This window comes from Lissotriton vulgaris, chromosome 3_1, assembly GCF_964263255.1.
Source record: "Lissotriton vulgaris chromosome 3_1, aLisVul1.2, whole genome shotgun sequence".
NCBI lineage: Eukaryota > Metazoa > Chordata > Amphibia > Caudata > Salamandridae > Lissotriton > Lissotriton vulgaris.
The window spans coordinates 2084293388-2084308402 of NC_141689.1; the positions used below are offsets into that span (position 1 = coordinate 2084293388).

A 15015-nucleotide genomic window follows, 5' to 3' on the forward strand; every position below is an offset into this window, starting at 1 on the left:
TTTGAGCACGCTGGTTGAGGAAGGATGTCAAGAGACCCAAAGCCGGTCCTTCCACTCCCATCTCACCGAGACGCGAGGCCAGGATGGAGGGAGACAGGGTGTCAAAAGCGGCTGTAAGGTTGAGCAGGATCAGAAGGGTAGTCTGACCATTGTCGACCTTAGCGCGGATGTTGTTGGCCACCACTGTGAGGGCTGACTCGGTGCTGTGCGCCTTTCGAAAACCATACTGAGAAGGGTCTAGCAGGCTAGCATTGTCAAGGAAGGCGCTGAGATGGTAATTGAGGTGGGCCTCGAGCATCTTGGCGGGGGCAGGGAGAAGGGATATGGGACGAAAGTTTTTTAGGATCCCGGGATCCAAGGTTGGCTTTTTCAATAAAGGCTTGACAATGGCCAACTTCCAAGTTGCGGGGAAAACGCTGTTGGAAATTGCCAAATTCATTACATCAAGATAAGGGGGCAGCAGGACCTCTCTGCAATTTTTCAAAATTTTGAGAGGGCAGGGGTCTAAGGGGGATCCCGATTTGAGTTTATCAAGAAGGTCATTTAAGACTTCAAGGGTCAGTGAGGGAAAATTAGACAGGTGACCTCGGGGGGCCGGAAGCGTACTAGGCCAAGAAGGGGGGACAGATGGCAGGGCGGGGTCCTGAGTAGAGTTGAGGGCTTCTTAGGCAGAATAAATGTCCATGATTTTGGTGTGAAAGAACGTGGAGATCTGATCGCAAAGTTTTTGAGATGCGACAATGGGATCTGGATGCTGAACAAGCGACAGAGTCCACAATGTTGAAAAGATCTCTAGGGGAACTGAGGGAGGTAGTCAGGTTGGTGAAGTATGACTGTTTGGCGGCTAGAATTGCGGCCTTATATCCTATGATAAGGTTTTTGTGTTGGTCTTTTCATCAGGGTCAGGGTGGGCTCTCCAGAATCTTTCTTGCCTCCTGCACTCCTGCCTGCGTAATCTAAGGGAGTCAGAGAACCATGGGGCCGACAGGCGTTTCCTGGCGAAGTAGTGAGGCTTGGCGGGTGCCAAGATGTTGACTGCCTCAGAGATGGTATTGACAAGCTCCCAAGCAGCAGTGTCCGTATCGGTTTTAGAAGAGGACTTGAGATTGGCGATAAAAGGGCTAAGGGCCTCGTTGTTCAGACCTCAATAATTCCTTTTCAGAGTCCAGATGTCATTTTCCTTTGCGGGCAGATCCCGTAGTCCAGATGAGAACTCAATGGGGACTGCCTTGTGATCATTTTGAACTAAATTTCTCCAGTGTGCAAGGGAAAATATCACCTCCCAAACCTACAACAGTATTAAGGAGCTCCTCACAGGAAACGAATGTGCCATTTAGCCCTAATTTACTAGTTCTTGTATCCAACACTCATACACACCACTGTTTGCGTAGGTGCAGGAAATATGACCACATTGGAAAAATCTGACAGTCTGATTTTTCTCCCAATAAATGTTGTCAGGTTCAGCCTCGAGAAAAATACTGAGCAATAAATACCAGGTATTTAACAATACAAACGTATTTTGGTGCAGAAAGCCACTAAAACGGGATCACGCTTTATGCCGCCACACTGGCACCAGTGCCTAGAAACAGCAGAAGGAATACAACCACTGTTTGCAAGTTTAGAGTGAGCACAGCAGAACATCGACCAGGAAACAAAGGAGAGAGAAGCCACCAACCAGCACATGTGAGAAAGCATTGAGTCGAGCGGTCCTGCAAGCCTCCAAAGCCAGCCAGGCACCTTGATGCCCAACAGTATATGCAAAGGGACAGCACAACAGTAGCGCTTGTTCACAACCTTCCTCATCCCTGAGTCCTATCAGCGAAATTATTTTCCTTTATCCACAGGTGAGGGATTTATCAGGAAGGGATGTACATAGAGCTGTCACTGTCTCTGCCATAGCCTCAGTTTGTGTGATTAATGACGTGAATCGTTCACTGACTGACCTGAATACCCCTTTAAGGGTCCTATGTAGGCGCTTACCCCTCTTCCCCAGGACAAAATTGTATTCAACAACTGATACGCAGAGTCAGCATTGATCCCTTCAAACAACACATTCCTGGAGAGATGGAAAGCTCCCATGGCCTGCAACGCCATTTTTGTCCCTTGCCCTCATGGCAGCCCTCTGCTTTTCATATGTTTCTCTTGCTTTAGAAGTTAAATCAATGGTGTCTTGCTCCTGCAGTGGATGATGTTGCTCTGAGCCTGTGCTGCACACTGGTTGGTAGAGGTGCTGTAGATCTCTCAAGTGGTGGCCACAGATGCTGCAGTGCTGGCATCACCCATATCTGTCCCTCAGGACGTCATGCAGTCTTTCTCTTCCTCCTGTTGCACAGTGCCCTCTGCTGGAAAAGCCAATGCATAGTTTTATATCAGTAGAGCGTGACACAATAACATTTGCGTGCCATATATGGAGTTCTTACACTTGGATATGTACACCTCTATCATCTTAGTGGGAGTGTATGCAATTCCTCAATTTTAGCAAGACACCGCACGCTTTTTTTAATGAGTGGGCATTCAACTACAAGTCTAACAGTTATTTTCCCAGTATCATGTAGGGTAGGACCAGCTTGCTGAAGGGAGTGTCTTGGGTATACATTACAAATTACTCTACTGTGACTATGGTGGCCCAACTCCCAATACCAATTCTGAAGTTTGGGAGGACAATGTACTGACATGTCTATAGGACCGACATTTTGTGGTGTCTATACTACCGACTCGTGTTAGTGACTCAGGCATGAAGGTGGTTTCAATCATTTCCATGGGGATGCAGGTGGTTCAGTGGGTTGCCCATCTTCTCTCCACCTAGTGACAACTTGTTCCTTTATGTGTGACCTGAGATTATACCAGCACTTTTGGATCTCAATACTGTGCTTGTCACACCCACTGAATTTATCGTCTCATGAACGCACAGCCATTCTTTTTGCTGGCCTCAAGAGATAATAGGCATTTTGTTCCAAACAAAATGTTGTTTGCTACAAATTCCTCAGTCAGGAATCTTTGCAAATGCGATCTACCATGTCCCTCCATGCCCTCCTCTCTTTCGCGAATTCACAATCTAACTAATCCCTTTGTTGGTTGGTCACAATCCTTTTGAATGCTTCAAAATCCTGATTTAAATACGTGTCCTGTGGTGGTGCTTTCATTCATAAGCCCTGTTCAATTTTCAGAAAGCCATCAGTACAGTAATCATAGCCAAAGTGGATCAGTACAACACCACCCTGAATTACATCCTGCAGCCTAGCATACTGTATTCGCAGGTATCTCAGCACAGATTTGCAAATGTAGATAACTGGCCTGGAGTACCAGAACACATCAACCCCATTTTAAGACACACCCTTTGGTTTCTCTTCCCTTCTCCTACTGTACTTCCTTCACACCATATCCTCTTCCTGCTCTATTCTGTTCCTAAGCACTTTTATGTGACCACACTGCAGCATAAACTGCAACACAAAAACAAATTACACAAAAGTGACATCTCTTGTGGACAAGGAAACCCATATGATGTCCAAGGTCAACCTTACCTGTTGTCAGCTACCTGTAGAAGGTCTGCAACATAAGGATCTTCCGGCTGAGGAACTGGTTGGGCACTAAATCCAGACGGAGAGACTGGCTGGTCAATCTGCATTCGCTGACGTCTGAACGGAATCGTTCTTTTCCTACCACCTAAAAGATCATCATATTCATATATCTCACAACTGAAGGGAGCATCTTGCTGCTTCATTTGGTAGCTCCATAAATATATCTGTATATTTCTTAATAGAAAAATTTAAAGTTGTGTTATGTATCTATGCCTATCTAAAAGATACTCTTAAATTACTTTAAACCCTATCTACATCAGTGCCTTTTCTTTCTGTGCTGCAGATAAAGTTAAAAAGTGGGTGCTGTGAAAGTGATATTCAGTTGATTTCCTAAAGCATGCATGCCATGTGCAGATGGACATTAACATCACTAAGGACCCAATGTTTTTCCATGTGCTACTCTTTAGTTTCTTTAAATCAAGCTCGCCTCCAGAGACAAACTTCCTTATGTTTGAGAGGCAGTTTGAAAAAGAGTGCTGGGGTTGTGGAATGAGGTAAATCACCGACGACATGTCCGCCATAAAGAGGCGGTTATCAAAATTGAATACAACCATAGGTACCTGCAAATGTTATAAACTAGGACAGGGGAGACATCACATATACCTATTTAATACAGATCGTATAGGAGTCACCCAGAAAAAGAGTGTACTGTGTAGTGGAAAGATTGTTTTTCAAATACTTTGATTCCACTATAAATTCATAGAAAATGAAACACCGAATGTCCGAGGGTGCTGGGTTTGGAAAAAAAAGATGTCCCACCAACCACATAATTGCGGGTGGCAGTGCCTCGCACTGACCTTCCCACACCGTTGCAGACAGTATTATAGGGTGGTTGGTATGTAGCTTTTACCGGTAGACGCAGAGTGTGCTGTCCAAAAGAGGAAAATGTGAATTCGGTTTGAAGTGTAGTCTCAGGGCTGCATTCATCCCTGGTTCATAACAAAGCAGACACACTTTTCTTTAAACTTCCCTATTGCACATCAGATTATTGTCCTTATGTCTCTTGAATTAGGAAGCTCAGACACAAAAGTGAATCTGGATTCTAAGCTACACAATGGCAGTTACTTACACTAATACCTTGAAATCCTTGATATATATCCAATGGAAATTCAAACTACAATGACGTGCAGGGGAACAACTCTACCTGGCGTTTGCACCACGGCTTGCAGATTCTTCTCTTGGAGCTGCTGGATTCTTTCAGTCTTCGCCTTGCCATCTTTCTCCAAGAGCCGGATTTTATGGACATACTGGTTATTCAAGAACTTTAAATCAGCTGTCTGGTGTTCAATCTTCCTTAGAGTGGCCTTCAAATCTTTAAAGACAAATATATTATTGAACAATTACGACTGAAGCAACTACAGCGCCTCCTGTGCCAGCAATACGAAATCCCATAAAAGTACTACTTCACCAAAAACTATAGAGTGACTCAAAAATGTAGAGTTCCAATGACGAAAAGTAAAATATTTGATCTGTATTACTGTATGAAAATTCATTAAGATATGAATTGATACGGGTGCACAGTATCACGTTTACCTGTTCTTTTAAAAATTAAATCACAATTTACACCAATCAATTTGCCCTTGTTAAGCAACAGGATAGAAGACTGAATTTCCTCATAAGAAGTTAATATTTGTTACATCCACTAGGGCAATGTTAATCATATGTGAAGAAAGTGAGGTGGAGAGCAGCATGGTTCAAACGTTCATGTTAAAAAAATTAAAAAGGTTCACTTCAAATGTATGTCACAAGCCAAGGAGTTGCAAATTAAGGTAGGCCATTGTAAAGCAATGTGACATAAGTAATTCAACGTTTTTTCTTGCTCTCTATGATTTTGCTTACGAAAATTTGCAGATTATGTTGTAATGGTTAATTCCTCTCTTCTTTCTTTACATTAATGCTCTCTCTTCTGTTCAGTCTGCATGGCTGGAGAATGCTGTATGATGTCATGGAATGTTGGTGTGTGGACTGGTGGAAAGAGTGGCAGTTGAGGATGAGGGGCTGAGCAGAGGGACACTGCTCCTGGTGGGGCTATACTTCTATCTTACTTCAATCTTATTCTCCATCTTACTTACATCATTCTACATATACTATTGAAACTTAATAAAGGAACTACTTGGAACATACCACCTGGTCTACAACTTGGATTTCTTACTTAGTACAGATACCAAAGTTCTTCTTTACACCTGATGATGAATCCCTGGTGCCGGATGTACCAAAAATGACCTTTATCACTCATAAGGCACCACCCAGGTAAATAAGGATGGTCTCCACTATGTCCTAAAGGCAGCATCACAAGTTTCTGTCTTTGAAAAATCTGCTTAGGACCCAGAGAGAAGGATGCAACCAGTGTGGTCTTGTGGCATCCAAGGAACTGGTGCCCAAGGCTAGAGAGCATGAAAACTGACACCACTAACCTTAGGGTTATAAACTGACATTATCAAATTGAAAACCAACTCTTGAAACTTTTATTCAAATGACTAAACTTTCCGATAGCCGCCAACATGCACTCCAATACCTCGAACACATACTCTGCCAACAATCAAATATAAAATATTTTAAATCGAAAAATAAATATATGACTATTCCCAATTCTGTAAAGGCAACCTTGTCCACTACCTGAAAGGCCCGATCAAGCAGTAGGTGTCAATGCTAAATTCAATCTTATTTAGAATAAAATATGTGTAGATTATCAGCAATTCAAGCGCTGACCTTATATTGGTCCCATCAAGCTTGGAATGGCACTTTTATTAATGTGTTCCAAGGAATCCTTGTCCCTTGTCCTGAATCAGTGGCTATGCCTCCTCAGTGAGAAGAGGCCATGTACTGGGTCTGGCACCTTATGTTGGCAAACATTGATTGCACACGCATTCAGCAGAGACCCACTGTAGGAAACTGGAATGTTAAACTAAAGGAAAAGTAGTCTCAGTTTTCATATGAACTTCCCACAAAGTCAAAGCATCTTAATTACTAATACTTCAATGGAAACATACCATTTGTTCATATCCATTTCATTGTCATGGAATTTTCCTCGTAGGCCTTTCCTAGTGAACTACATTTTCACCATATGCCATATTATCATTTGTCATTTAATTTTAAGAGGTCTAATTAAAAATATAACAGTAATATAAGGATAATATATATTTTTTAAATGACTGGGTGAGGTTAAGGGGAGGAGTTGGGTATAAGGGAAAGAGTCAGTGTATGGAGTAAAAATGAAAAAGTAAGAGGTGATGGTATGGGGTTAAAGGTAAAGAAATAAGGACAAGGGGAAACGTTAAAGTCATAAGAGTAAATGGGTAAAGGTAAGCAGTTAAGAATATACATTTAAGGGCTAAGTGAAAGAAGTTACGGTTAAGGTGTAGGTATTGACTGTAGAATAAAAGGTTCAGGGTAAAAGTTAAAGGGCAAAAGATTAGGTGTAAGGGGGCATGGGGTAAGAGGTTAAGTGTGTAAAAGTAAAGGGTAAGTGCAACAGGTTAAGGATAAGGGGCAGGGGTAAGGGATTAAGTGCTAAAATGTAAAGGAAAGAAGTTACAGATATGAGATTAAGAGTAAATGGTTAAGAGTATGGGGTACATGGTTAAGAGTAGTAAGGGAGTGAGAGGCTAAGGGTGTAAGGGTTTAAAGTGAAAGGCACCAAAAGAGAAAGAAGCTAAGGATGTAAAGGTAAGGGTATATATGTAAGGAGTTAGGGGTAGGTGGTAAGTGTAATAGGTAAAAATGAAGAGGATAATAGTAAGGTGGTAAGCAATTAGAGGTGTAAAGGCAACACACTAGGGTAAGGAGAAAGGTTAAAGTAATCCATTGGGGATAAAGATAAAGGGCTAATGGTAAAGGAATAAGTGATTAAACAGTAATGAGAAAAGGAAGATATGAGGTAAAGGTTGTAAAGAGTACTCCCGCAGGTATCTGACTTTTAACGAAAAAAGTTTTTATCAGGACTGTTACAAAGATCAATTGAGGTGTGCAGGCATAAATGCAAATATGGTACAGCAGCTAAACAAACTGGAAAAATAAGCCTTCATGTGAAGTGGTGGGCCTTAACAGAAAGAGGCAGCATTTGTGCAGGAAATGGAAATGGAGGACGGAACTAAGGAAGTCACAATAAAAGATGTGTTGCAGGTGGTAAAAGATGTGTGTGCTGCCCTGGAAAACAAAAATGATACAGTAATGTGTGATGGTGGCTCGTGAGCTGATCTGACAAAATATCTGAGAGAATTAGTGAAGTGGAAATTCAACGAGATTACAAAAGAATGGAAAATTTTGAGAGATGCCATATTTGAACTGCAGGAGACATCCCTTCACTCGAAGTAAAGACAAAAAGGACGGATCAGGTACATACAATCCAATATAGTAGGGGTTTCTTAGCAGGCAGAAAGCCCAACCTCTTTTTGTAGAAGAAATGCTAATGAAAATACTATGTCCCAAGGACCTGTCCTACTTCTTTTTCTGTGGGAGGGTGCATATGGCTCCAGTTTCAATGACACACCCAGTGGTTGCCTCAAGGGCTGTTATTGTCAGGATCTTTCATTATAGTGATTGAGATGCTGTTTACAGGCAACCGCGGAGCCTGGATCACTCCTTCTAGAAAATGCAACAATGTAAACATCTTGTTGCTTGTGTGATCTTTACAAAGGCAGTCTAACAGCACCAACATGCATTTGATGCAGGAAAACGAAAAGTAAGAATTTAAATACGTGATGCTCTTTCTGGCAAATTTTCATATAGTAGCTGAGGGAGTGGTGGAATAATGGGAACGTGTGGCAGATGGTGGATGCTCCAGAAAACAACCAACACAGGACACCTTGGAAAAATGTTTACAAAGGGACAGGGAGACACAAACATATGAGGGTCCATACTCTAGGGTTGGGGATAACTTCATTACTGAGGCAACCATCATTGAACCAGAGGTAGGAAGGTTGAAAACCTGGAGACAAGCTCACCAAATATCGGAAGAGGAGGCGGAACTCAAGGAGAAGGGCCAATAAAAACTACGGCTCCAATGGATATGGCAACCGGATAGTGGACAAGAGTACTCAACTCTTACTCTTACCCTCCTTCGTACTTATGTGTGTCACAGCTTGGACATATCTGCGGACAGAGGTAGATTATTATGGTGATTTAGTATTATGATCTATGTTTAAACTACGGGCAGGCAAAGTGGGCTTGGGGGCTAGTGGGACGGGAATGTCCTCTGCATAGTAAACAGGTGTGTTTCCCTGCTGTGAGTGTCTGACTGCGTGTATCTGGTATTCTGACTTTTGATTTTTGGCCCCAATATCACACTGAACTATGTGTGCAGAGGCCAGGGGCTGTTCCTGACTATGAGAGGATCTGGACTCATCCTGTCACGTGACAGGGCACACCAAGTAGGCCCTCATTTTAGACAGAGGAATATTGTCCTGGTCAATGGGTTTAACATGTAGAGCAGTGGTGACAGCATACCGTGTTTTAGAATCGGTCATGTGACCAGATCTTTACCACTGAGTAATTGAAGAGGAAGTCTACTGGCTCACTCCACTCGTGTAACATTTCACTTCTATTTGCTTGCCCAGTTCTTTGCACTAACTGTGACCAAGGAAGGGAGTCGTCTGCAGAGTAATCAGAGAGCTTTTGTGTAACTCGGGCTGGTGTCTGCCTGATAGTCAGTCTCCCAGAAGTGAGGGAAAATTACCTAGATCTGTCGCTGGAGAAGCTGTGCATCTGTTCTGAGGCACCTGAAAACCTGCCTGTCTACCTTCTGAGAGAGTGATGGAACCTGCCTACACTACTGGAGAGACAATCCAAGTAAGACTAGAATGCTATCTGGGGGTAGTGCTCTCTACATTCAGTGGCACACACTAACACTTTCTCTGCTAGGGAAACCAGCTGGTTTTAAAAGGATTACCATACCAATATTACTCTCTTTATTACAGAATTTTTCTTATGTAGTGCCTGAATGCTTTTGTCAGTGTCTTGAAAGAGAGTTAAGCTCCCTACTCTATGGCGAACCCCAAGGACACTCTTTATAGAACAGTTTACACTGGGAAGAATTGTTTTGTGAAGGCTACCCCCAAAAAATTACTTTGCGGCTTGGTAATGGGGGGATAACAGAATAATAAATAGAATAATATAGTATTCATTTATTATATAACAAAAACAGTGGACATCTATGTGTACCATGTAGCACTGCGATGTGGTATACCTGCAATCTACAAAACTTTACTCTTGGTGTTTAAGAGGTGGCTAGATATGCTGCATATAAGGTTTGGCAGACAAAGTATACCGGATGCAGGAAACAATGAAGGAATCATTGAGTGTAACATCTATACAAACCCTACATTTCTATAGGGAAAAGGTCTAGAAGATGGTGGTTATTTGCACCGAAACGTGCATTGACCGTGTGTTGATTTCCCTGGTCAAGACACATTGATGGAAGACTGAAGAGGGGTCTCCTCTTTGTGCCTCCATGAGGATTCCTGGGGGAGCGGGGGGGGACGAGGGGGGTTAGGGTGAGGTTGATTACCGTTTGGAGTATGTGTTACTTAGTGATTAGCATGAATGGATGAATGGTTGGGGTTTTGGGGTTTTGTTTTACTTTTTACTTCCAGAGGCTGATAAAGTGCTATTATGAAATATTACAACTTTGATGTGAATTTAGAAATAAAATAAGTAATCATATTGAATGTACATATCAGTGGAGTTTGTTTGTAGCATCGTTATGAATGTTTTATAAATGCTCAAAATCAAATAAATGAAAAGATTTTTTTGAAATAACAGTGGATAGCAATGATTAAAGATGTATTCTTTGTAAACAAATCGGCTAGCGGATTCCTGAGTATATATTACACTGGGGAGAATTGCAATGTCAAATGCGAAATTATATTCCCGGTCTTTTCAACTCCAGGCGCTAAATAACTGGGCATATATTCCCCATGAGTTGGCACTGCAATATCAGATTAAGTAATGGGCGATGTGACATACCTACACTGGATATTTGGAGGTGCGATGGGGAGGGGGGGCAAAGACCAGAAACGACACAAGCAGCCGTACAAGGGTAGAACAATGTGTTAGAAAGAAAAGGTTATAAAGGAAACCCCACTGCGGGCAGTTACTTTCTTACAAAAAGCATCACAACTGAAGGGATTTCCTAGATGGGATACCACAGCAATATTGAGAAGGGAAGGCATGCTGGGGACAGAGGAACAAAAAACTTTCTTCCAACTACAGAAAGAATAGAACATAGCACAGTCCCAGAAATTAAAAATACATAGAACTGTGGCATGCCCTCATTTTCCCTTTATAGCTTGCTCGGAGGTGAAGAGCAGCGTGTTAATTGGAGAACTAGCTAGAGTGGAAGTTGCAACAATTTTTGAAATTATGGCCAATAATATATTAGATTGTTTGCACAAACTAAACGTCAAATAGGAAACGGATTTAGGTCCACAGACGATGTAGATTGGGAAGCAGAGGTAATGCATCCAAGGGAAGTTTCTATGAAAGTTTTCCAATTGAAAATTATTCTGAGGACCTACTACAACATGAGTAAACTACACATAATAGACCTAAACCTATCTGTTTAAAATGTAAAGCTTAAGAGGGAACTTTCCTGCCCCCAGTTTGGGGCTGCATAGTTCTTCAAGCGAATTCGAGTGACATTATAGGTGATTTAGCCATAAAAAAGACAGCACAATCTCACAGACTCCCCAATTTGTTATACTAGAGACTCCAAATGATGTGAACCTGCCAGACCACGGCATCCGTTTAGTTCCCTGGGGCACATTATAGCACAAAAGAGATAAAGCCAGAAAATGGGACAGTCTTCAATGTCCCATGAATCTTCGGTCGTATGTGGGCATGGGCATGTGTATGAAGGCCAAGAGAGTAATCTACAGTATGGGCTCTGCTCAGAAGATCATGAAGATCTGGGGCTCCTGCAGATACCACCAAGGCCATGGATGACTCCCTTACAGGACCATTTGCAACATATACATGCTGCATGTGAAGTGAAGCACTGGTGGGAATTGGGTTGTCCAGAAGCTGAAACCAACGCTCGGAGTCATCTCCTCAGGATGAATGCTTGATGAGTATTTGACTTTTGGTCACTTGTTTGTTGAAACAATGACTAAATTAGAATATATTTATTGAAAAACACCTGATGCAAAAAAGGCATTTCTGGGAATATGGGGTAAGATAAATACTATGGAATAAAAAACAAATATCTATTATGGAATGTTGGTTTAGACACTGCAGGAAGAGACCAATTATGGCATAGTAATACACCGCCCATGTGGAATCATTTGTGATAATGTATACTGGTGTATGTTAAAACTCTATACATAGGAGTTGTCCTGCTTATGATCTCACCTACTATGCTGCTTATGATCTCACCTACTACATCACTCAACATTTTCTATCACATTATTGATAACATCACTGATGACATGTGAAATGACTTCATTGATGACAACAGTTTGCAGAGTGTGATTATAGTTACTACAGTTACTCATAACTGGTGAATTTTAATGTATTTTTTAGTTTAAAATGTTAGGTTAAAACTGACACTTCCCATAACTATAACTACTTTTGTAATGTAATGTAAGATGTTATTACTATACCTAACTATAAGGTCACTTTAACCATTGTTTTTTTTCAGTAAATATCTATTTTTTAGTGAATATGGAACTTTCCATATTATTGATATGTATATCAGATAATTTTAGCAGTTTGAAAAGAAAAAATCCCCTACTCAAGAGGCCTCCCTAGTCCTGCCAGAATAAAGTTGTGTTGTCTAAAGAACGCTTGGTCCGAGACTATGTGAAAAGCAGGGCTTTAAGTGGGCCGTGTCTCAAGGGGTCTGAGCACCGGCAGTTTTTTTCAGGGGGCCTCGAAACGGGTCTCTGTCGGGCTCCGTTTTGAGCCCTGGCACAGGCAGTCCGGTTTTTTTCCAGACTGCAGTGACAGCTGTTTGCTGTCACTGCAGTCCGGAAAAAAGTGCCAGGGCGCACAGAGCCTGATAGAGACCGGTTTCGAGACAGCAGACACATGGATGTGCTCTGCTCACACTGCTCACTTCTCAGTAGTAGAGAAGTTACAGCATGACGTTCTGCCAGGTGAGCGGTGTGGAGGAAGGGAAATTCTTTAAGAGTCATTTTCTTTCTGGATTTTCCTTCTCTTTCTGAAACTCAGGAGCAGCAACATTGTGTCACCAGGGATTTAATTGGAAGCTTTGTCAATATTATATACAAGTCATAGTTGCAGTTTATTTATCTTCTGCAAGTAATAACCATTGACAAAGCCAATATTCCTTACTTAATGTAGGTATGATGTTACTTATATCAAATATCTGGATGCAATGACAGAAACAACAAAATACAAGTCGGGCAGCACACTACGCTAAGCACAGATTTTTTGCGTAAGTGATTTAAAGCCACACCCTTAATTACACTGACCACGCTCCTTTGAGAGACCCCCCCAGTTTTTTCATCCCACTTAAAGCCCTGGTGAAAAGCTAAACTTCTTCCGTCCTTACTTTGGTGTCTGCAGCACATACATTGACTGCAAGACTTCAGATTACTCTCAAAGCAGTCTCATATTAATGAAGTATTCCTATCAACGCTGTACACATATAAACATCAATGAATGTTACTACCAGCCACAGTCCAGCCATGTTCACCTCCTGCTATGAAGGACTATTGCTGTACGGATTCACACTTACAAAACTAGGAAAACTTCAAACCGCAAATCAGTACAATGGGTTTCTTTACCCAGAAAGCAGATCGAAGTCAGTGAGGGAACACTGTTGAGCATCAGGTTCTGTTTTACGAGTTGAACAGAACTTAACGAGTTGAACTTACCTTAAAGGAAGGGGTGGTTATTTGATGGGGGAAACAACACATAAGGGACAGAAAAACAAACACATGCACTTTAGCGTGCTTAATAAAGAAAAAGAAGCTCCCTGAATGTGGGCAGTTGAAGGAATCAAGTCATTCCATCTACAGAATGTTAAAGAGGCTATGTTCTAGGCGAGGGCAAAACACAAGAAGAGGAAGGAAAGCCGTTGAACAAGAGGCAAGTAAATGAGAGTGACAAGAAAGCCAACCAATAATAAGTTTTTGGTATGGTCCACAAGAGGCCTTTCATAACAGACAGTTACAAGCTTTCTGTAGGTAAGATGAAAAAAAAGCCACACATATTGGCTTGCTCACTATAACAATGTCTCTTTGCACTATTGTTTCTCAAAACACGGTTCTCACCTTTAATCTGACGATCTGACTCTTCTTTCAGTTTTAGTAACTCAAGGTGAAGTTCATTATTTTCCCTGACTAGTCGCGCGTTTTCTGTCTTGTAGGGTTCTATGACAGAATCGACATTCTTATTTTCCTTCTCAGTTTTTCCAGCGGTTAACTTCGCATTTCGAAGACTTTCAGTGGTATGGACCAGATCACTGTAATCAAATGCACGTAGTTGGTTTAGTAGATACCTTTAGCTATTTGTGCACATATGCAGTTAATTGTATAAATCAGAATTTACTACAGTGTCAATGGATCACATGGAAGAGGAACGCTTTCTTGAAACCTTACAGCCATATTGCTTCACATTTATTCCAGGCAATAAGCAATGTGCTAAACTCAGTAATATAAAGAGAGGAGTAGCTATGCTTTCTAACCACATGGAATGATAGAGCAGGTTTTCCTCTTACTAATTTGTGTTAATTTAGAAAGAAACTATTTGTGACACTACTTTACATAAATGATGACGAACGAGTATTAGTTTCCAAGTTCCTGGAAAAAGAAATGTAAACACTGGTTAGATACTGCATCGTAAAAGCATGCAGAATACTAGAAAGAAACTCATGTTATAATATATTTACTTAATAGATGTGAATCATTAAAACATTTAATAACATTTATCTTATGGTTCTAATAATGTGATAATAATGACAAAGAAATTACATGTGCAAAAAGTTAACATTTATGTGTTTGAAATATATAGTATTTCATGTGTAATGTGTGCACTGAAAATGACAAAAGAAAAGTAGGTGCTACACGAGTTTTAGTTAAATCTGTATTTGGTGAATATTTCCTTAAGCTCTACCCAAAAATATGTATGCCTTAGTAAAATATGCGTAAGATAGTGATATTTTCAAGTTTTAGGAGTACCCTATATGTACATGAATAAATTATGATTTGATTGAAATGTCTATTATTTCATTAATATGGGATAATAATACTAAGGGTGGGCGTAGTTCGCGAAGTAGCGCTACGCGAAGTGCACTTCGCACTACGAGAACTTCACGTAGCACTACGCGAGCTGCGTAGTAGCATGTTCGCACTGTGCAAGATGCGTTTTCAATGATTGCACAGTGCGGACAAGCATCCGGCACTGTGCAATCATTGCAACCGGCATCTTGCGCATTGCGAGCTGTAGTTTTCTGCTGCTCGAGTAGATTTTTACT

At 41.3% G+C, this 15015-nt stretch overlaps 1 protein-coding gene across 1 annotated transcript in view; it reads right to left on the reverse strand.

The window, feature by feature from the left end:
- The window catches only part of CEP135 (centrosomal protein 135), a 434096-nt gene that overhangs the window by 337813 nt on the left and 81268 nt on the right, over positions 1-15015 (reverse strand). Inside the window, exons 3-5 of the mRNA XM_086962622.1 lie at positions 13814-14004; positions 4723-4890; positions 3522-3663 (exon numbers count right to left, since the gene is read on the reverse strand). Of these exons, the coding sequence (XP_086818748.1) occupies positions 3522-3663; positions 4723-4890; positions 13814-14004 (501 nt within the window). The remainder of the gene's footprint in view (positions 1-3521; positions 3664-4722; positions 4891-13813; positions 14005-15015) is intronic.